Genomic DNA, 22,374 nt, shown 5'->3' with positions numbered 1-22,374 from the left:
TGAATGTTAAGAAATTTGATTTTTTCAATGAATTATTCAAATTGATCTCAAGCACGTCTCGGATGGGCTTGAGTTGTTCTTAAGAGCAAAAACTTTTCCATTTCGGATAGTGTATTAGGCCATTAGGCTTTTTGTCACTCTCATTGCGAATAATTGAAAGCCGAATTCCAAGAAACACTGCTCTCACTTTATTTTGTTGATAAACTTCAAACGTCGCAAGTTGCACAACTTATTTTATCAACACACCGACAAACTACTACTCAAGATGGTCATGCGGCTTCAATGACAAAAAGAAGGCAGCGTAATGCCTCAACCGATTCTCAATGTCCCTATTTTGCACCACCACCAGACCCTTCGTCCTCATTCTATGCCGGCGCCAAGCAAGTTGAATGATCACCGCCGCCCATGTTCTCCAATTCGATGAGTAAAACCTCGCTGTCCACCTGAGTTCTTCGTTCAAAAACTTGTAACGAAAACGGTCGGTGATGTAGCGGAGACAATCTGCATCTAAACCAAATGCTTCCATAGGTTCCAGGCAAGTAAATGTTGCCGAGGAGGGAGGAAGGCGGCCGAGAAATGGGCGGCGAAGGCACCATGAGAGAAGTTCATCACCAAAGAAACTGCCCGGTTCGAGTACACTGGTGGCTAGGAACCCTTTGCTCAGGCCTTGGCTACGTTTTATTCGTCCATGAACTATGAACATCATTCTTTGTACTGGGTCCCCTTCTCTAATTACCTATATATTAATTTCATGGCAAAAGTAACATAATTTGAATAAGCATATTAATTACCAATAACAAATGACCACATTCAAAGCGTTACTAAATAAAACAGAGAAATGCTAAGGGTGGTCATAGGAAGTATAAGAACATGAGTGAGTATATATAGCGGTCAATCGTTGATGCAAGTCATGCAATGCAACAACTGATAGTCACTCACTTGTGTGCCAACAACTCTAGTCAGCACGGCTAGAAAAAAACATACAACTGTAATTTCTAACCTTTTCACCCTTGGAGTAGACCGTTGGCCGGACAAAGTCACATATGTTGTCCAGAATAACATCATCTAGCTTGTGGAATAACGGTACCTATAAGTAATAAAAAAGAGAATAGACGGTATTATATTGTAGCTATTGATATGTGCAATTATTAGACAAACTGTGCGTGTAATGTCAGAATTAGAAAAGATTAAATACATTGATTTTATAAATGAAAAAAAATCAACTTATATGTATAATTCTGTCAACATAGAAACCTGGTATGACAGTTAACAAGATTACCTTCTTCACAAGATCTAGGCAAAGGTATCGCTTAATGTCCCGGCGAAGGCCATCCGGGAAATGTTGGATCAATTCAAGCTCATCTTGGCCTTGCATGGCAGCCCAACTGTGGCGCTGGAAATAGCGAGCCCTCTTTCTCAAATGAGACGGTAACTGCCTTCGTTGCATCCACCATTCCATGTCTCGATATTTCAGCTGCATTTTCTTCTTATTTGCCATCACCATGTGCAGAAATATCTGCACAATTACACAATCAAGTTCTTGATCGATCTGTATATTAAGTACTATATATTCACTTGTATAAAAATAAATGTAATCAACTATGATCAGAAGTTTCAACTTTCAAGGATCACCTGGATATTTCCAATTAATGTAATAAAGAGCCCCAAGCCCGTTAGTGTCAACAAGCAAGAGAATACCAGTTCTCGCCAGTCACTTGTCGGAGTAAGGTTGTTGGCAAAGGAGCTGCAAATGTTAATTAGCACAACTTGAAAGTAATGTAAGTTTGTTGATATCGTACTACCATTTAACAATATGGTTTAAATTGGATTGTGCAATCTAAAATATATAGCCAGGAAAATATAGTCAGTTGAGATGGTACAGATAGGTGAACTTGTATAAACATTATTCACGCCACTGCTACTGTGTGCCATCAGTATTCAATAGTACATTAGAAGCTTACCCGAGATTAATTAAACCCCAGTATATGGGATAAAGGATCCTCACAGCAAGTGTATTGCCGGCGTAGACATCAAGTAGCGGCTGGTAAATACCATACTTGAATGGTGTGTCTTTATCCAAGCACAATGTCTTTATCTTTGTGAATGCATTACCACCAGAAAACTTTCCATTGGAAAATATTTCCTTGGAGCAATAGATAGAGAGATTGCAGTTTATACTTCTGTCACACTGTTGTTGGAAGCACGACATTACACGTTGTGTTGCAAGGACATACCAACATCCTCCAACAATCTGATTAATGTGAACCAACATAGCTTAAATATTGGAATTAGTTTATGAAACAAAGAGATTCCGATGATGATAAATCAAAGTATGCTTACGCACATGAGCGGCAGTTAAGTAGGCAATGAAGTTAAGTTTAAAACGCCACCAAATGTTGCCATAGGCAAATATGTAACCTGTGACCCTTTTGAGTCTTTTGGCCAAGTAAACACTGTGGTAGAGCTTGGGGATGAACTGAAACGAGAAGGTTAGTAAAAGGGTCGTCATGATTAGTCTTGTCTGTTCTTGTATAAACAGTTTTGGCACAATTAACCAAATTACTGCCTGCAAAGATAATGTGAGATTTGAGTGTCAAATTTAGTGCTTCAGCAAAAGCCTAAATATCAAAGTACAAGAGTCTCAAAACAATTTAAAGCTATTGGTAGAGTCAATAGGAGAACGGGAATAGCACTCACTTAGAAATTATATTTTCTAAATATAGGAAATATTTAGAAAATATGTTAAGGCATTAGAGCATCTCCAAAAGAGATGTCAAAAGATAAATGTCAAATGTTAATTTGATGGCTGATGTGGTAATGTCAGATTTTCTCTTTTTCCAACCGATATGTTTCTTTATTATAAATGATATTTGTAGGATTCATTTTAAAAAGAAATCAATTAAAATACATATTTCAAGATTTATAATTGGTGCATTAATAGGACTCACATAATAAAATAATTAAAAAAAAATTAACATCACATTTTCTCATATGTCAATCCACGGTTGGAGCTCACTCCTACCTCCAAATTTGATTACATGAAATTCCGCCTAGGATTTGACATCTTCTTTGGAGATGGATTTAAACATCTTATTTTTTTTATAAAAAAATGACACGTATCATATGAGAGAGAGTGAAAAAAAGTTCAAATACAAAAGTTACTACACAAATGTGGCTACATTTCTCTAATTATCAAGCTTGATATTTAATATTTGGTCTCACAAAGAAAAAGGATTAAATTGAATGCAATGCAATTTGCAGGGGGGTACCTGAGGAATTGGAAGAATGACAAAAGCATCGAGCCAAAACCCCTTGAGGGACCGCATATAGTGACACGCAATCTCACCAGAATCCCACACGAGATTCCCGCAGCCAATAACCATCGACTCACTCGACACGTAAGCCAACTTAAACTGAAGCAAGATGTGGGCCAGGTGCAACGCATCCAAACACGTCCTCACCAGAGTCACAACGAGCGCCAGCGCCACGTCCATGTAAAAACAGGGCCCACCGCGCTGGCTCAGCGCGATGACGTAAAAGAAGAGCGGATCTACGGCCACCGACATGCCCCGTGCCATGAGGACTGCGCGGTTCCACCTTTTGACGTTTTGGCTACGTGGGTCAATAGCGCGCGTCCCGGTCAGGTCGTGGGGGCCGCAGTTGAGGGTTGTGGGGGTGTGGACTCGGGTCATGGAGGACCCGGCAGAGCGCTCCCACTGGAGGTGGGGCTGGTGGATCGGGTCGCAGCGGGTGGAGTGGAAGACGGGGACACCGACCTGAGTGCAAGCGTAGCATTCTTTTGAGTTGAAGATTGCGTCGTCGTTGTCGTAGGCCTCCGTAATGCCGCCATTAGTGTTGTTGTTGGGGTTGATGTTCCACCTGAAAATCAAAGTTGAATCGAAATGCAATGAGTTAGCCAGACAAAACCCATATACATGATAATTGTAAGTACGTAACAAGGGACTGATCAGCAACATTGGGATTGATGTGGCGGTAACCTTGAGGGGGAGGACATGATGGGAGGAGGAGGATCAGGACGAGGAGGCGGAAGAGGAGGAGGGTGGAGGAGTATGTTTACTTTTGTGGAATAACATGTGGGGTGGAATTAATGAAAAGAAGGGGACGATGTTGGTAATATTTTGGGGGGTTTGTAAAACGTGGGCACGTAGCGATGGAAGGTGGCGAAGTGGTGATGGGGAGCAGGTTGATATAGCGTATTTATGCAACTTTGTTTGCTTGTTTCTTTGCATTTAGTAAGTTAGTTTCTATTTATTATAGTGTTTTAAGCTATTTTCGTGTGTTTGTAGGTTTAAATGACAAAGTTGGCAAGAAAGTGCAATTTGGAGTAGTTTTGGGCTTGTAATGGATTGCATATGCATGAAGCAAGGTGAATGGACGAATTTGAAGATCAAGATAGGCTAGGAATGTGATTAACATCTGGAAGAATTAAATTGAAGACTTGGAAAATAAGGAATCGGCTACAAAAAAGGAATATTATCCAAATTACCTTATCTTATCCAAACCTTATCCAACCTTATCTTATCTTATCTTATCCTAATCTTTTTCTGCCTTAATTCCAACTACCAAGAGGACTCCTTTTCACATAAATCACCTAAATATCAAGTTCTAGAAGCCCTATTTTCGTGCCCTAAGTTTATGTCACATGTAACCCTTATAGTAGTGGTAGCGGTTGTGTCCGGGTGTTAGTCTCACACTGAACTGGTGGTGGGGCCCGCGGCGGTCTAAGTGTTTGCATGCACCCTGTCCATGTCAGCGTTTATGCAGATGAGAAACGTGAATCGTTTTGTTCTCTGCATGAACCCACTCCATGTCAGCATATACATTTGTTTCGACAGTAACATGCATATATAAACAATAATCCGGAAATAAGATTGATGACATAGTGATAGAACAATTAGTGGAGTAAATCCAGAGAATATTAATTTTATTTTCAAAAACTCGAGTAAAATGATGCAATAATTAACATATAAAACAAGGTCCAGACGCAAGCTAGAAGACCTGGTAACGTATGGGTCCTTTTTTTCTTTCGTATTCGTGTCCTGTTGATCACAAACCATGTTTTCTTCAGGTTACGCGTTGGTAGCAACAGAGAATAAGGTCTTCGAAAGGATATGGATGTTGTTAGACTAATCGCTCGATTTAAGTGATTTCTGTTAAGTCTACTGAGGAAATGAACAAAATAAACAAGCACAAAACATAGAAATGAAGCTCGCAAAAGCGGTGCGCTCATGGGGTGTTGACTCGGGAGACCGAGTGGTCCTGTGCATATGTCACTCCTTCTCCATATGTCAGTCAGACAGTGAAGAAGTAGCCTACAGACCATGCCTACGTGTATAACCCATTTACCGTTGGGTGGTAAGAAACTTAAAGACCCAAAACTTTTAGGCTGACTAAAGGTCTATATAAAGGAGACGAGGGATCCTTATAAAAGATCAGATTACTAAGTAATGTACCGAGAGTTATTGTAATTCACATCCAATATATATTAAAAGTTACTTCTTTGTAATCGAAATATTACATATTCGAATAGTAAAAATAGCATATTTGCAAAGTAAAAGTTACACTACATACGATAAACATTCTCTCTCTCTCTTGACCCTCACAGAACTAGAAATCTTATTATTGGCTTATGATAACCTTTAGTTGTCAAGTAAGATAACACAGTTATAATCGTTAGATTGACGTGTTCTTCATTATCTGTTTTAATACAGCTTATCACGATACGTTGAATGTGTCAACACCATAGTTTCAAAAACCTACAAGTCTACAGGTGCTGCTGATGATGACATAGTGAAATCTAGCTGTCTATATGTAGGTCACGAGAAAAGACGTATATATAATAATAGTTGTTGGACTGCATGGTTCAATAATTGGTTACACCAGGGAAAGAGATATCTATTGATACGACAAAGTGAAAAGATCTTTCAGTGTGTCAAAAATATGATCTGATATGCTAAGTGTTATTATATAAAGGTTTAGTTACTTAAAATAAAAAAAAAATTAACTACTTGTATTATAGCATTTAGTGTACTAGACCGTATTTCCGACAAGCTGAAAATTTCTCAAAGTGGTGATAGTATCTTATTACTTCAAAGTCCCAATTAGAGAAAACAAAATACTAAAGAAAATTATACTTAATGCATGTTGGCCTATATAAATCTCATACTTCCCTTTCAACGCATGCAATTTGAAAGTGTCATTTGGAATTCAGGTACTATGTGTGCGTTGCTAGAATGGTACTTTTATGTTCCGTGTACGTGTAATATGTATTTTAGGTATTTATAAGTTAGACTGTGTATTGCTACATAAGATACTTAAAGGCATTTGTTGACGTCTTTTTTAGAAGAAAGTGTTCTCAAACAATCAAAAGAGTTCGTTATGACGTGCATCAAAAATAAAAAAAGTGCTTCAAAATTATGAAAGAATTTATGAGTGCTTGCTAGAGAAATAGCTCTTCTTCAAACATCACTTTGAATTTATTTACCTTGTTGTTGCAAAGTCTTTAGATGACAGTACGATGCTTATTTTGTGTATCTTAATGGTGTTAGATCATGCTTAGAGAGTTTAGACCTTCTGAGCATATCTTTTTTGTTGGTTAGGTGTGGGTCTCATGTGAGTGATAAATCGTTCATTTGAAGACTGAATTTTTTTTCCTTTTTTTGTTTTGGTTGTGCCTTCGTTGTTTGTTCCCCTGCCAAAGGACTATGAATCTATGAGGACACTCATGACAGGGCTTCTTTGCCAAAGAAGTGTTGTCTTTTGCAAGTTCATCAGAAAGTGATGCAATGTTTTGTCCTCGTGAGTGTTATCTTTCTGTATTGTTAGATATGGTTGTGTGGGGTAGATTTGTATTGTCTTTTTGTTGCATTTGTAATCATAAAATTGTATTCTTAACATATGATGTTCTTCGTTTTATTTAATTAATATAATACTTATTACCTTCAAAAAACCACTTGAAATTTTAATAAAAATTTGTTGTTCGCCTTATATATACATGCTTCTAACAAAATCACTAATGAGCATATGAGTCATAGAAAACGATTGCTGGAGTAGCACCTGCCATATGCTTCTTCATCGAAGCGCTCAAAAGGAAAGTAAAGCCCAAAAAAAATCAAAAAAAGGAGAACCAAGGGCTACAAGTCGGGCTTCCAAATTAGATTTGGGCATCATAATAAATCCATTCGAAACCCAACAACGTTGGCCCAAACATGTGGACGGGCTTTTTCTGATCCAATAATTCATTTAAAAGCCCACAAAACCGCCGTCGGTAATTATCGTCAACTTTTCTAAAAAAAGAGATTTTTGAAAATGGATCGGAGCTAGAAACACTCCAACATTCCCAATCCGACAACAAAAATCTCCTTCTCCGTCACAGAGCTCCACCTCCGAGTGCTCCGCGTAGCGAGAGATAGAGGGAGACGACGCCGTTTTGTCTCTGACATTAGGGTTTTGTGTGGGTGTCTCTGCATCTAAAGCCCTAGAACTGTTTTGATTTTCCTCTCGAATTCGATTTCTCTGAGTTTTTAGGGTTTATGCGATGCTGCTAAAGGTCAGAAATTGGGTAATTAGTGAGGAATTGGAGGAGTAGGTATGTGTTGCTATTTGGTTCTAGGTTTGAAGTGAGTTTATTCGGGTTTTTTCTGTGAGAGAAATTGATGGAAGGGGGAAGGAGAATCTCGGCGAGTCCTCGGCCTTGCAACGGTAGGAGGGTGGTGGCGAAGAAACGACCTCGTATTGGTGGGGTTGATGGGTTCGTCAACAGCGTTAAGAAGCTCCAGAGGCGTGAAATCAGCTCCAAGCGCGACCGTGCTTTTACTATGAGCGATGCCCAAGAGAGGTTTCACAATATCCGCCTCCAGGTATTTTATTTTATTTTTTTTGAATTTATTTATTTAATCGAAGGAAAGCTTGGGGCTTTGATGCTTGTTGACTTCATCTGCTTGGTTCGATGGTTTCTATTTAATTCAAAAACCAAAATTAAGTAATGGGATTTTGTTGTTAAATTATTAGGATGCTAGATCCTCTCACAAAAACTTGAAAAAAAGGTGATTTTGTTATGAATTATTTGCATTTTTAGTTTAATTCTGATTTATCTTTCTGTTAGCTGTTGAGAAATGGATAATTACTTTGTCAAGTGCCCTACCAGAAAATCCCCCGTAGTGTTGTTTCTGGGTGTTAGGAGCATTCAGTGGAATTCAATCAACATAAACATGCTTATGCTTCTATGTTCGTGAGTGTGTGATTGTTTTCGTTAATACTTTCTGTTAAGTTTGAGCAAATATGTCTTTTATCCTCGTGAGGTTCTTACCATCAAATTGGTTGTACACGTTCGGAGTCCATGCCTTGTTACTAACGCCAACATTTGAAAGCATGCTGTATCATAAAGCCTAGATGCAACGATGCAGTAAGAAAGTTTTGAGTTTCAAGATTGGAGATTTGAAATTGTGCAGTCAAGCTATTGTGTACGCATGCTCTCTTCAATTTTGAATTGTGTGGAAAGATTTTTTTTTTGTCCACTTGCGGTGTTATTGTGTGCTTGCGATACCTAATTTCTGCTTGTCATGATATTTGGATGCATATGAGGAATATGATACGCATGATCCTAAGGGTCATTGTGCCATGGTTCTGCCTTTCCTGCGAAAGAGGTCCAAAATTATTGAAATTGTAGCAGCACGTGACATTGTGTTTGCCCTTGCACAATCTGGTGTTTGTGCTGCATTTAGCCGAGGTAGTAGCTGTATTATCTGTATTTCTGAACTTATATTGCGTGCACTAATCTTATTACGTATAAATATTCAATGAAGGGAATATGTAATGTTTATATTGTTTTATGCAGAAACCAACCAGAGAATATGCTTTCTGAATGTCAGTCCTGATGAAGTGATAAGAAGCTTGTTTTATAATAAAAACAATGACTCACTTATCACTGTTTCAGTTTATGCCTCAGACGACTTCAGTTCCTTGAAATGCAGAAGCACAGGGATTGAGTACGTATCTTTCTACCTTCCCCCTCCCCTCCAGACACAAAAAGAAAAAAGAAAAAAAAAAGAAATTCAAAAGAAACAACAGTGTAGTTATCCAATTTACGTCATCTTCTTTTATTTCTTTCTAAACACACTATCAAATTATATGATCCAGATACATAAGAAGGGGTAAACCAGATGCTGGATTTGCTCTTTTTGAATCCGAGTCACTGAAATGGCCTGGTTTTGTAGAGTTCGATGATGTAAATGGGAAGGTTCTTACTTATTCTGCACGTAATAGGTTTATTGGTATACCTTTCTAATACACTATTGTCTTCTTGATTTGATTAACCTTCCTTTTGCTTCCGTTTTATTATCAGTATATACAGGGTGTTTGATCTGAAAAACTAAACAATGTTGTACTCCATTTCGGATAAGAATGTCCAAGAGATTAAGATAAAGGTAGTTCGCATGCCTCCTTAAACAGCGTGTCCATTTTGTATCTGGTATTCTTTTGTTATTGCTTAGTGGACATTTGTGTTGCTTATGATTTCCAATTTTTCTTTTGTTTCTGCCATAGCCCTGGGATCATGCTGTTGAATTTTACTAAAGCTAGTAGCCATGTTCCTCTTAAGATTCTGTCTATAGAGGATGGTACTGTCCTCAAATCCTTTAACCATCTCCTTCATCGGAATAAAGAAGGTGGATTTGATCGAACGGTTCAATGAAACGCTTCTTGTAAAGCAAGAAAATGAGAACCTTCAAATTCTTGACGTGAAGGACTTCTTGATATCTTGCAGAAGTACTATAATTGTCATTTGGATTTGTACGCTGACTGCTATTATCTGTAGGTTCGCAATTTTGAGATGACAGAGGTAAGCAGAACCCAATTCATGACACACCATCGGCCTTCATATTTCTGTATGAGAATCAGTTGTTCCTGACGTTTCGGAATCGTACCGTGGCTGTTTGGAACTGTAATTTCTAACCTTTTCAACCTTGGAGTAGACCGTCGGCCGGACAAGGTAAAAAATGTTGTCCAGGATAACATCATCTAGCTTGTGGAATAATGGTACCTATAAGTAATAAAAAGGAAAATAGACGGTATTATATTGTAGCTATTGATATAAGGAAAACTAATGAAAAGAGCTTGAAAACTTTGAGTTTAAACGTTAAAGACAAAATAAAGGATAAAGTGAATACTACGATGATTGACTTTTTGATGTAAAAATATAATTTTTCGTTAAAATAAACAATGTCAGGAGTTTTTCGTAAAAATTTCCATTAATATATGTAATTATTAGACAAACTATGCGTGTAATGTCAGAATTAGAAAAGATTAAATACATTGATTTTATAAATGATAAAATAATCAACTTATATGTATAATTCTGGCAAGATAAAAACCTGGTATGACAGTTAACAAGATTACCTTCTTCACAAGATCTAGGCAAAGGTATCGCTTAATGTCCCGGCGAAGGCCATCCGGGAAATGTTGGATCAATTCAAGCTCATCTTGGCCTTGCAATTTGCAAAGGTATCGTTTTGTTCTCTGCATGAACCCACTCCATGTCAGCATATACATTTGCTTGTTTTATTTTCAAAAACTCGAGTAAAATGATGCTATAATTAACATATAAAACGAGGTCCAGACACAAGCTAAAAGACCTGGTAACGCATGGGTCCTTTTTTTAGGTATTCGTGCCCTGTTGATCACAAATCATATTTTCTTCAGGTTACGCGTTGGTAGCAACAGAGAATAAGGTCTACGAAGGGGTATGGATGTTGTTAGACTAATCGCTCGATTTAAGTGATTTCTGTGAAGTCTACTGAGGAAATGAACAAAATAAACAAGCACAAAACATAGAAATGAAGCTCGCAAAAGCGGCGCCGCTCGTGGGGTGTTGAAACCAAGTAGTCCTGTGCATATGTCAGTCAGACAGTGTGGAGAAATAGCCTACAGGCCATGCTACGTGTATAATCCATTTACTGTTGGGTGGTAAGAAACTTAGAGACCCAAAACTTTTAGGCTGACTAAAGGTTTATATAAAGGAGACGAGGGATCCTTATAAAAGATCCGATTACCAAGTAATATACTGAGAGTTATTGTAATTCACATCCAATATATATTAATAGGGTAATGTTAGAGAGAATAAATTTGTAGATAAAATTTTGGAAACTAAGGGCAATGAAAGTTGATTGATTTATTACTTAAACGTTGCTAAACGTGCTTATTCCTATTGATGACACATCATTTAGTTTGCAAATTTAGTTTCTAAATTTAATCTTCTTAGCATTACCCTATATATATAAATATAAAATGATCTTTGATTCGAATGACTTTTCTTGTAAGTATGATCTTTAAATGCAGATTAAGAAATTGAAAAATTATGATTATAAAATGTCTACTGTGAATATACAATTATGATTATGAAATGTCTAAGGAGATCAACAAAGAAGCTTGATTTCTTCTTTTAGAATATTAATAGAAAGTTTCTCACATATATTTTTTTATTTATCAAAAAGCTTTTACACAACTTTCTTTATTACAATGGTACTCTAAAATGAATATACAATTATGATTATGAAATGTCTAGGGATATCAACAAAGAAGCTTTGACTTCTTCTTTTAGAATATTAATAGAAAGTTTCACACGTATATTTTTTCAGTTATCAAAAAGCTTTTACACAACTTTCTCGTAGCACTTAAAAAATTTCATTCTACACTCTTCATAAGTGTATTTTTCTTTCATAATATAGAAAATTTGGAGTGCATAATGAAATTTTTGGAGTGCTAATAACAATTCCCAAAAAAAAAAAAAAATCACACTTGTATTTGAGTTTGGAGTGAAATTCTATGTTAGACTACTTTTTATTTCTTTTGTGACTTTAGTAATAAGAAATATCCTTCATAATTTTTTAATATAAAATAAAATTGTGAGGAGCCTTTTATTAAAATTCCTTTTTCCTTTTCTAAGAAATTAAGGCTTGGATTTAATGAATGAAATCTGAGGAAAATAAAGAGGAATCCAAGTCCTAAAAGAAGAAATCAATCATTATAAAGAGCAACAAGGCTTAATAATAACACGATTAACATTTCATTACACATAATATTGTTACAGACTCTTCCAAATACCACCGACTGGTGTAGGGAGTACATTTACTGACTTTAAAAACGAAAATTACAACATAATCTTACATTCCTCCTTATTACTAGCTAGCATTAAACTAAATGGAGGAAAGGAAACCATTAATTTGCACAGTAGAACCTAGAACGCCACATAATTCAACACCAATTAACCCCAATATCTCCTCATCGTCAATCTACACACTTGATTCACATTTACAGACTCTCCCGCTCTAGTGAGCTTTAGAGATTTACTGCAGCAGCTTGTTAATCCAGTCAAACTGAGGCATCTCCGACACGGACGCCTCCCCACCACCATAACTCTTCATCCCACAAGCAGCATCAATTTCACCTTGGTCATACTCCATCTCATAGTCACTCAGCTTCAACGCCCTCAGACTGTTCAGGAATTCCTCCACCTTCAAGCAAGACTCGTCCACGATCTTCTTGTTGTTCATCATAGTCTGATACTCCTCAGCCGTCCACGGTGCTTCCGTTACCACGCCTCCTCCTCCACGGTTGGCCTTCGGGGTCCTTGGGGCCGCACGGCACAGGTCGCTGTTGTTCTGGTACTTGTAGTAGTGGTAGGGAGGATAAAAACCTGCTTGCTGATCATAAGCAACATAGTACTTGTAGCCGGAATACGTGTGTTGCGGGCGGAGCTCATCGGGCGTATGAGCGAAGAAGCACACTTTGCGCGGGCAGTACCCATTCTCGAGACTAGCGCATGCACGCGTGCGGTACTTGGCCGGATGGAGCCAATACTCGAACACTCCGTGAGCACATTCGCAACGGTCTCCCTTGCGGCAGTAACCGGTGCTGCGAAATGCCGGGCAAATAATCGCCGCGTAGGCGAATTTGCGGGGGTCACGGCGCTGGGCCTTCTCGCCGCGGTGAGCGTACGGGCAGTTCGTCCAGTCGTGGGCTCCCATGCGTTGGCAACGCTTCACCTTGTAAGCGTACATCCGGAATTCGTCCGACCCAAAGATGGCATTGTCGATCATCGGGTCGTGGGACTGGCACTGGTACTGGACGGGGATCATCGGGTCGTGGTACTGGCCCTGGTACTGGACCGGACTCCTGAGGAGACCCGAATAGTACACGCTCGGGTCGACCAGCTGGTAGTAGTAACCCGGATGCACACCTTGCATCATGGCTTCGACTACAGAGGATTGAAAGAAAAGAGCTTATACGTTATGGGACGAGTTGGACAGCCACCGGAGAGGGTGTATTTATAGTGTGGGAAGTGCTCTCTAGATAGGGTTAAAGTTTTAACTGTTATTTCACCCACCGTCAGTTAGTCGGTAACGGGCGTTAATATGTTGGAGTGGAAATATCAATTTTGGGAGTGGATTACATAAATTGCATTTGTATGGAGGTTGATACTCCAAGAGTGAGACAGTTGTTGGCAGAAATCAGGAGCTTCGGCCAGGTGTTAATCGGCGTTTAGGGAAAGGGACCAGATCCCTTCCTTCTAATCCACTAAGTACAGAGATCCGGACCATTGAAATTTGATCCAACGACTACAAACAGGGCATACTTTAAAAATTATAATAACTTTAACCGTTTGATCAAATTTTAATGGTCCGGATCCTCAAACTTAGTAGATTAAGAGGAAGAGATCCGAAGAGTATCAATTTCCGGCGTTTAGGGTGATGACACGGTGAAGATCCGTCGTAATGAAGTCGTATTTCCACTTATACCCTCCATTTGTAAGGTTGTCGAATAGGCCTAGGGCTGTGTCCGTGAAGTTGACGGACGTAAAATGTTGTTACTTTTTTGGTAATAGGGCAGTTACTGCATGGCGACCCACACGTGTAGGTGATAAGGGGAATGGCTTGTAGGGCGTCGAAACCTGGACATGGAGGCTGTGGGGCAGGTGTTGAGGATTTGGACTCAAGATCTTGGGGTTGTTTAAGTAGCTGCCCTTGATTTCTGAGAACGTTACTTGCTTTACTGCAGAGATCTGGTAATTAAAGGACAAATCAGTGAATCTAACTTGTCTTGACCGGTTGCATTGCTATCCTGCAGCTTGGCGTCGATCCCACCATCCCCAGTCCAGCGGCCTAGAGAGAAAAGGGGGACGAAAAAGTAACTGTAAACAAGTTAAAACATAATACATTATATATATGGATAATGGAAAATACTGAAATTTAGGAACTTAAATAAAGAAATGGATTATATATGAACGGTAATTAATGACTTGTAATTTGTTGAATGACTCAAAGAACGTTGTCAAACGTTTACATATTCAACAAGAACATTAAATAAAAGAATTTAATGCCTTTGATTAAAAAAAAAAAAAAAAAAAAGAAGGAATGTTGTCAAACAAATAATTTGATCACAAACAACACTTTAAATGTATGTACTACTTACCATATTAATAGAGTTCATCGTTATTAATACTTCAAAATAGTTATCATGTATTTCTTCCTTATACAAGAGAGAAAATATATATAGAGCACATGATGTTTTTTAGAGTGTCAATAAAAATTTCCCAAATGAATAGGGATGGAAGTCGATCGATGGTTTTGAGATGGAAAGAGGGTTTCCAGTTCTGATGAATCCGCTAACTATGAATTTGATGCCGGAAATGGACCGGTAACAAACATTCATGATCTCGAAGTGAGTGATGATTTTCTAGATTTGATTTTCTTCATCATGTATCTAGTAATTGCTGCATTTAGAATGCATTTATCTGGCTCAAACTTTGACTAAAACCACGACACTGTGTGATTTCAAAGCCGGGAAATCCCTGACTACAACTAAGACCACAACGGTTGTGAGGTGCAGACTCCACTTTTCTCTAGATTGTAGTTTCTCAGGCATCGGTCAAGGTAGAGGGTGATGCACATATATTATTATTGCTCTACTGTAAGAGGATGGGGAAGAGTTTGGTTACGAAAATATTAACTGGAGTCGTAAATTGTTCTATCATCTTGGAATAAATTATAATAACTATTTCACGTAAAATGATTTAACTATTATTTAATAGAACCGTGTTTGTCGGTTAAAGAATATAGAACCTTATTGACATTAAAGAAGTTGATATATAAACTTAAAACTTTAGGCCAATAATAGTAGTTACACTCCACTTTCTTTTAACATTCTTTGTATGTGACCCTTGTTAGTTAATTTTAGTTAATCCAGCTCGTATGAACATAGAATTAGACAAACCTATACAATTCAATCAATTGCGTTCATACCAAGCCATAAGTGCGCAAGTAGAGGGTAATTTTATGACCTAAAAGTTAAGGTAATCGATGTCGATATTCCACGTCGGCAGAATGCGGAAGAAAATAAAAGTTTAAATATCATAATCTCCTTTCAACTAGTATTAAGATTTTGTTATGATAAAACTATACACTTGACATACTGTATAAGTGATAGTTAACAAATTAAAAATAATATCGGGTACTTTAAAAGTAAGCATTTTACCCATCTCTCTAATAATTTGAGAATTGAAGGTTACAATTTTTTGGTCTTTTTAGGGGCTGTAAGCAAGTCCGAGTACCTCTTTTGAGATGTCAAAAGATAGGACTTCCATGATGTCATTTGCTAATACGTTGCATACTCTCAAGCAAATATATGGATGGCTTCCGATTGTATCTAGATATGGACCCTACCCTTTTTTCGTTTGGGGTGGAGCCTACACCTCTCGCAATCCACGTTGGTGGTGAGAATAAAACGACAACGTCTTCTCTTGCAGAGAAAGGCATAGAATCTTCAAGCAGAAGAGAGAGGCAGTGAAAAAACCGAAACGCATGCATGCAGAAGAACACGTGGTTGATAAATAAATAAATGAAACGTAAATGTTGACAAAAGTTTTTGGCTTCGAGGCACGTGATACTTACTTCGCTCTTTTGTCTATGCCTATATCAAGTATGCGTTTCCTTCGTTTCTTTGTGACAAAACGACAACCCCACCAAACTCTATTGCAATCCACCGCATCAGCAATTTATGAATTTAAGAGAAATAGGAAAGAATAACGTCATGTAATTTGACCCAAAAAAAAAGAAAAAAAAAAAATATATATATATATATATATAAAAGATTAAACATCAATAATAATCAAGCCTTATATCATAAAGTGAGGTCGGTTGAATGAATCCTAGAACGCTATTACGTTCAGTTTTGCATCATTTCTTCCGTTAGCTCCAAGTACTCTATATCTTTTCTTAAACTAAGTCTTCCTAGATCTTCTTCGGCCTCTTTTGCCATGAGTTTCTGTCTCATAATCGCATCTTTTAATTGGAGTATCTATATGTTTTTGGTTCACGTGTTCATACCGTCCTTTCTTGTGCCAACACATCCAATGAAGCATTCTCAACTCTGCTACCCTCATTTTTTTGCACGTGTTGATTTTTGACCGCCTAATATTCTGTGCTATAACGCATTATTGGCCTTATCGTTGTCCTATAAAATTTTCTCTTGAGCTTTATTGGCATACAACGACCACAAAACACACCCGATGCACCTTTTCACTTCATCCACCCCACTTGTATTATATGGTTGAGATCTCCATTCTTTTGCAGGATAGATCCAAGATAGCTAAAGCGTTCACTATTTGGTACTTCAAGATCTTCAATCCTCACTCCTATCTCATTTCGACCCCCATTCCCATTGAACTTACACTTCATATACTTTGTTTTTAACCTACTTAGGCAAAAGCCTTTAGATTCTCTTCTCACCAAAGGTTAAGCTTCGCATTTACTCCCTTATGCGTTTCATCTATAAGCACTATATCATCTGTGAAAAGCATACACCAAGATATATCATCTTAAATATGTCTCATTAACTTGTCGATTACCAATGCAAAAAGGTAAGGACTTAAAGCTGAGCCTTGATGTAACCCTATAATTATGGGAAAGCTTTCAATTTGTCATTAAGGAGCTCTTACTGTAGGCATTGCTCCATCATACAAGTCCTTTGTTTGCTTGGATAAATGCTGCTCGTATGCCTCTCTTCTCTAGAATCCTCCAAAAAGACCATGTCATACGCTTTTTCCAAATCTATAAAGATCATGTGCAAATCATTTTGCATATCTCTATATCGTTTCATCGATCTTCGTAAGAGATAGATTGCTTCCATAGTCAAGCGCCTTGATATGAACCCAAATTGATTGTCTAAAACCTGTGTCTCTTTCCTCAATCTATGCTTCATTACTTTCTCCTAAAGCTTCATTGCATAACTCATTAATTTAATATTCCTTTAATTCATGCAATTTTCTATGTTGCTCTTATTCTTGTAGATAGGCACCAAAGTTATTTTTTTGCCACTCATTTGGCATCTTCTTCACTTTCAAAATCTCATTGAAAAGGTTTGTGAGCCATGCTATACCCGTCTCTCCTAAGACCTTTCACACTTCAAATGGTATATCTTCGGGACCTACTACTATGCTTCATCTTTTTCAAAGCTACAACCACTTATCCTTTCCTGATTTGGTAGTAGAATGATTAATTTCTACACTCTTCCGAGTTATTCAACTCTCATTCCGTGTCCTTCATTGTGAAAAGATTATGAAAATAAGCTCTCCATCTATCTTTAGTTGTGTTCTCCATTGCTAGAACATTTTCATTCTCAAGACCTTAAAATTTTTCAAAGCCCTTTCATTAGTTTTCCTTAAAATTTAAGGTTAATTTTGTGTCAGCAAATATAAAACATTATGTAAAGAATGACAAGTGACATAGACTCCATAGAGAGTTTTACTTTAAAAAAAGTCTCAAATTGATTAGCTAACTATTAATCTAATGATACTTTAAAATGAGATATATGATAACGATTTAGACATCATGCCCAAAAAAGTAGCAACATAAAAGTTGTATCTATAAATTTATTTTTAAGGGGTTCGTTGTGTTTGTTCATATGTTTAAGTCGATCGGTTTACTTGGTGTCTTGTGCGTTTCAGGTTCAAGGGAATTACAACCCTTTCATATACAAATCTATCTTAATTTTGTTGGACTGGAAAAAGGTCAGCTCAAAGCCCTCAAATACTAACTTTTTGGGCAAAATTAGGGAGTCACAACCAAGTTGTTTAGGTTTACTTACAATTAAATCGTGTTTTTGGGCAAAATTAGGGAGTTACAACCAAGTTGTTTAGGTTTACTTACAATTAAATCTTGTTATTCCAATTGACAAGTGAATTTTGTTGACCCAAAAAAAAAAATTGTTCACCAAAAAATTCTGTTGACCAAAATAAAGTTGTTTGACGAGAAAAAATTGATAAGTGAATTTGGTATACAAAAATATTAAAAGGTGCATCACATGGCTCATATGTAGAGAGATTTTTCAATGTGTTCAAACACGGGGTTGTATGTCATCTGTTGTTATACAACTAGTAAAAGGAAGTTTTTTATTTTCAAGTGTACCATTCACTTGTATAATGACATATGGCGTATGTGTTCATATTACGAGCATTTACTAAAAAATCTCTCCTACATGTGGATCGCCAAGTTATACAAATTGATAAAAAAAAAAAAAAAATATTTGAATAAAATTGGAAATATGAGTAAATCACAAAGGTAGAATTAACAAAATTGAAAGTACATATTAGTAGAATATTTTGTTTTTCTTCGAACAAACACTTGCAATATTACTCAAACTACAATACTTCTTCCTTTTAAATATCTTTTATGTTATCTATAAGTCATTAACTTGGCATCCAAGTAACAAATGACCAGCTTTAAATAATTAGTATGATAAGCAGATTAACCACATTTGAGCACGCTTTACCAGACCACCTTTTTTATTGATCAGATTTACCGCACTGCCTTTTGTTACATCTAAACGGACCAGATTGCTTGTAAGTTGAAACTAAACCAAATGTCAACAAATCCTGACCGTCCAACTGGTTTTATCACTGAGTCCCAACATCATACGGAACAGGTAGCTTTTTGAGCACATTGATATTTTTACACTAAGGGAAGGAGAAGTTCGGTTAAGCTACACAATGGGCAGCCTAATTTGGTATTGAATTCGCCATCCACGAGATTCGAACCTAATACCACCAAACCGTAATACAGAACATGTAACTTTTAACCTCACTGTAGAATTTCACAGAGTAGACTCGAATTAAAATCCAGATTATCTGTTTTGAATTTGAATATTTATCTCCCAAATTAGATAATCTAAAATTGAATTTTGACCAGCATCGACAAAAAAGCTGGAAAACTTAATTCTTCTTTTTTTCTCATTTTCTCCTTTATTTTTGGGTAAAAAGATAAAATTAGCAGTAATGACCAAGAATGCGCACCGACTTTCCAGAGAGGCACATACAATTGCGTAAGACCAGCTTCACATAGGATTGGGAGAGCACTTCCACGTGCCAGTTACTCATTGAAGTAAAAAATCAAAGAATTTCGTTGACCCGCCAGTAAACCAATCACAACCCTCGATTCAACTTTCATTTCTTCTTTGTCGTAGCCTTTGTAGCGAAAATTAGTAAGAAATTAAGTGAGCTTAGTGGTGAAGGACCTACAGTGCATGATCGAATACTCTTATTCAACTAAGTTACAAGCCGCTTGCGAAAAAAGTTCTAGAAATTTGGGGTGCATGTGTTGGATTGTTATAGACTTCATAGAAAAGGAAACTAAACGCCCCATAAATACTTGTATACCTTCCTCTGCACGAAAGAGAAAAAGAACTAAAATTCATTCTTCTTTTCACCCATAAAATCAATATCTAAGCAATCAAATCCATCATCTTCTTTATTATTTTTTTCTAGAAGATTTTTGGATTGATATCAAGGAGAAAAGGGTTGCAAATTATGGTGAAGGAATCGGCACGAAAGTGTTCGCATTGTGGTCACAATGGCCACAACTCGAGGACGTGCAACCACGGCCATGGAAATAAAGGGGTTTGCTTGAAGCTTTTCGGCGTGAACATTATGGAGAAAGAGGAGGATTCTATCAAGAAGAGTTACAGCATGGGGAATCTGCTGGCGGACGGCACTGGAGACCACAACAACAACGCTGTTGTGGCTGATCATGATGCCGGCTACCTCTCCGATGGCCTCATTCATAACAAGCGACACAAGGCCGCCCATGAAAGAAAAAAAGGTATATTTTTGTTTTTGAGAGTTTCATCAATTCCAACTGATGGTTTTATGTGTCTAGGTTTTCTGTTTGCTCTTTGATTTAATTCCCTTCTGTGTTGTTAGGAGGAATGCATGTGTGACTGCTTTGTTATTCATTGGTGTTTTTCTTCCCTTTATGAAGCGTAAAACTCTTTTCTTCCCCTTATCTTTATTTTTCATATTAATTTTGTAAGAAAATTAGTAAATAGAATTCTAAACAATGCACCTTGTTATAATCCACGATTAAGGCGGCATCTCCAAACATAGCCTTTTTTTTTCTAGAGATGTTGGTTAGGTCAAATCAGTTGCCTAGGACAGTGTGTCTGCTCCGTTGCATTCAGGTTCGAATTCATTTTCCGTAAGTTAGCGTAATTGCATTTAGATTCTTCAGGTTTGGTTTTGACTGAATTTGAAATGAATATTTTCAGGGAGGCCATGGACTGAGGAAGAGCATAGAGTGTTTCTAGCTGGTTTGAAGAAGCTTGGGAAAGGTGATTGGAGAGGAATAGCAAGAAATTTTGTGACTACAAGAACCCCAACCCAGGTTGCTAGTCATGCACAGAAGTATTTCCTCAGGCAGGCTACAAATGATAAGAGGAAACGCAGATCAAGCCTCTTTGACATGCACTTTAAGGAACTCTCTGTAATTATCTCTCCCACTGTTACAAACAAGTACTGTGCACGAATAGAACATATTACGAATTTCTATCAGAAATAAAATAGAAATGACACTAAACATAAATATAGAAGCACTAAACCCTAACTTATATACGGTTTTTGATTAAAAGGTTGTGACCGGCTCCGTTTATACATATTTATTTTTGGTAGTGTGCATCCCAATTAGTTCATATCAATGATTGGATTTTGATGGGATTTGCAGGATCAGGGTCCTCAAGATTCCTCAATTTCACCTACAAAGTCAGCTGATGAAACTTCACCACAGGCTAGCAGCTCTAAAACTATGCCACTGAAAATCAATACAGCCAACAACTCACCACCGGCTAGCAACGTTCCAACTCGGATTCTAAACAGATTCCCACATCTGTGCTTGGATAGCCCCCCAGCTCCTCCTTTGTCTCCAACTTGCACTCTTCCAAATTACCCTGCCATGCCATTTATGGTAAGAACCCTTTTGCCTTTTCCCCATTATTATATGTGAACCTAGTTTTAAGTGTTACTGAATCAGTGTGATCCCCGTGACAACTGTTACCATTAGGGACAAATAATTCAAGAACCGCACAATAGAAAGAACAAAAATCACTCACCTATTAACTGTTAATGTTGGGTCCAATAGTCGGTTGCAATTACACTTTGATCCATGAGTTTGTTTCTTACAATATTACAAGACTATATATATTTGAAGTGAACGAGGGTTGACTGAGTTGGTAAGGATTGTTCTCTTCGTTAGACTAAAGCCTAGATTCGAATCTTGTTGCTGGGAATCTCTCTTGGTGTGTGATATATAAAAATATAAAATAATATAAAATTAAAAAAAAAAGCGGCTAAGACCCCCTTTGTAAGTCCTCAAAAAGACTTGTGGTATGTCCAGACCCTGAGGTGGGGTAGCCTTCCTAACCCCTAAACTTTTCTGTATCTGGGTATATATATTTGAAACTATGAGAAGGAGAACTACAACAGATTTATGATGATTTGAAGTGAAATGCGCTTGTTTCCATGTGAAGTTATTTTTTCTAAATCAAAGTGTCAAAACTCATGTATGACGATTTTGCTCATGTTTGAACAGATGAGAATTCCAGCAAATGTCCCATACGCCCCAATGACGCACTTTTACAGACCAAGTTACCACCACATGATCAAAAACCATGGTAACTTTCCAACTTGTGCTCCTGTAATTTCTCACCCTTCTGGAATCCCATCGTCACCAAGGTCCCTCCCAAGCAGTCCATCCATGGCAGCCGGCCGGATCAGCAGCATGACGTCAGCAGCTGAGAAAGATGCTTTAGAGCTTAAAATTGGGCCGCCTCAGCCTTCTCAAGGGGCAAGCTTGTCTCCCCCTTCATCTTCTGGTGCCATCAGAGTCACATAGAAAATTACTTTTTTACAGCTTAATTTTTCAAATTTTTACAATTTTGATTCACAAGAAGCTAAAAGTGGAAAAACAATTACGAGAATAATGAATTAAGTTGATTCAGTCGAATCATTCACGGAGAGAGGTGCACAATTGTAAA

The 22,374-nt window shown here is 37.5% G+C and overlaps 4 protein-coding genes across 8 annotated transcripts; 2 read left to right on the top strand and 2 right to left on the bottom strand.

Annotated features, from left to right (window-relative positions):
* Nucleotides 1-165: 165 nt before the first annotated feature.
* Nucleotides 166-4,124, bottom strand: LOC137733127 (cyclic nucleotide-gated ion channel 2-like). The gene is made up of 8 exons (XM_088697336.1): nt 3,999-4,124; nt 3,270-3,879; nt 2,345-2,566; nt 1,962-2,251; nt 1,633-1,744; nt 1,280-1,516; nt 1,001-1,087; nt 166-736 (listed from the first exon to the last, which is right to left on the bottom strand). Exons 1-8 carry the CDS (start codon nt 4,013-4,015, stop codon nt 257-259), a joined length of 2,055 nt encoding a protein of 684 aa, XP_088553462.1. The 5' UTR covers nt 4,016-4,124; the 3' UTR covers nt 166-256.
* A 3,169-nt stretch (nt 4,125-7,293) lies between these two features.
* On the top strand, nt 7,294-11,200 carry LOC137734120 (uncharacterized). Of its 4 annotated transcripts, XM_088696787.1 has the most exons (9): nt 7,294-7,881; nt 8,603-8,749; nt 8,858-9,008; nt 9,160-9,259; nt 9,365-9,446; nt 9,565-9,638; nt 9,836-10,009; nt 10,429-10,521; nt 10,720-11,200. In XM_088696787.1, exons 1-5 carry the CDS (start codon nt 7,677-7,679, stop codon nt 9,380-9,382), a joined length of 621 nt encoding a protein of 206 aa, XP_088552913.1. In that variant the 5' UTR covers nt 7,294-7,676; the 3' UTR covers nt 9,383-9,446; nt 9,565-9,638; nt 9,836-10,009; nt 10,429-10,521; nt 10,720-11,200. The 4 variants fall into 4 exon arrangements, 3 of the variants coding, with proteins under 3 accessions (XP_088552913.1, XP_088552912.1, XP_088552911.1); XM_088696786.1 differs by lacking the exon at nt 9,565-9,638 and having other exon boundaries at nt 7,294-7,880; nt 8,605-8,749; nt 9,160-9,446; XM_088696785.1 differs by having other exon boundaries at nt 7,294-7,880; nt 8,605-8,749; nt 9,160-10,009.
* Nucleotides 11,201-12,059: 859 nt separating this feature from the next.
* On the bottom strand, nt 12,060-13,314 carry PEI1 (Zinc finger C-x8-C-x5-C-x3-H type family protein). 2 transcript variants are annotated; one of them, XM_088697845.1, is made up of 2 exons: nt 13,180-13,314; nt 12,060-13,139 (listed from the first exon to the last, which is right to left on the bottom strand). In XM_088697845.1, the coding sequence occupies exon 2, from the start codon at nt 13,113-13,115 to the stop codon at nt 12,363-12,365; it is 753 nt and encodes a 250-aa protein (XP_088553971.1). In that variant the 5' UTR covers nt 13,116-13,139; nt 13,180-13,314; the 3' UTR covers nt 12,060-12,362. The 2 variants fall into 2 exon arrangements, with proteins under 2 accessions (XP_088553971.1, XP_068328965.2); XM_068472864.2 differs by having other exon boundaries at nt 12,060-13,312.
* A 6,492-nt stretch (nt 13,315-19,806) lies between these two features.
* LOC137733486 (putative transcription factor At5g61620) lies at nt 19,807-22,232 on the top strand. Its single transcript, XM_068472635.2, has 4 exons — nt 19,807-20,168; nt 20,614-20,828; nt 21,066-21,305; nt 21,930-22,232. The coding sequence occupies exons 1-4, from the start codon at nt 19,877-19,879 to the stop codon at nt 22,230-22,232; spliced, it is 1,050 nt and encodes a 349-aa protein (XP_068328736.2). The 5' UTR covers nt 19,807-19,876.
* Nucleotides 22,233-22,374: the final 142 nt, after the last annotated feature.

Source organism: Pyrus communis, chromosome 7 (genome assembly GCF_041283825.1).
Source record: "Pyrus communis isolate YQ-2024b chromosome 7, ASM4128382v1, whole genome shotgun sequence".
Classification (NCBI taxonomy): Eukaryota; Viridiplantae; Streptophyta; class Magnoliopsida; order Rosales; family Rosaceae; genus Pyrus; species Pyrus communis.
The sequence above is the reverse complement of the archived record's forward strand: the minus strand, read 5'-3'. Positions and strand labels throughout refer to the sequence as shown.

What these genes read in the sequence shown, in the direction of transcription:
- LOC137733127 (XM_088697336.1), bottom strand. An exon ending in TCATTCTTCCAATTCCTCAG is followed by an intron (nt 2,567 to 3,269) that starts GTACCCCCCTGC and finishes TTATCTTTGCAG; the next exon opens with GCAGTAATTTGGTTAATTGT. An exon ending in GCCTAGATCTTGTGAAGAAG is followed by an intron (nt 1,088 to 1,279) that starts GTAATCTTGTTA and finishes TATTACTTATAG; the next exon opens with GTACCGTTATTCCACAAGCT.
- LOC137734120 (XM_088696786.1), top strand. Translation starts at nt 7,677, where the DNA reads ATGGAAGGGGGAAGGAGAATCTCGGCGAGTCCTCGGCCTTGCAACGGT. An exon ending in TTCACAATATCCGCCTCCAG is followed by an intron (nt 7,881 to 8,604) that starts GTATTTTATTTT and finishes GATGCATATGAG; the next exon opens with GAATATGATACGCATGATCC. An exon ending in TTGTGCTGCATTTAGCCGAG is followed by an intron (nt 8,750 to 8,857) that starts GTAGTAGCTGTA and finishes TGTTTTATGCAG; the next exon opens with AAACCAACCAGAGAATATGC.
- PEI1 (XM_068472864.2), bottom strand. Translation starts at nt 13,265, where the DNA reads ATGATGCAAGGTGTGCATCCGGGTTACTACTACCAGCTGGTCGACCCG.
- LOC137733486 (XM_068472635.2), top strand. Translation starts at nt 19,877, where the DNA reads ATGGTGAAGGAATCGGCACGAAAGTGTTCGCATTGTGGTCACAATGGC. An exon ending in TGCACTTTAAGGAACTCTCT is followed by an intron (nt 20,829 to 21,065) that starts GTAATTATCTCT and finishes TGGGATTTGCAG; the next exon opens with GATCAGGGTCCTCAAGATTC. An exon ending in ACCCTGCCATGCCATTTATG is followed by an intron (nt 21,306 to 21,929) that starts GTAAGAACCCTT and finishes ATGTTTGAACAG; the next exon opens with ATGAGAATTCCAGCAAATGT.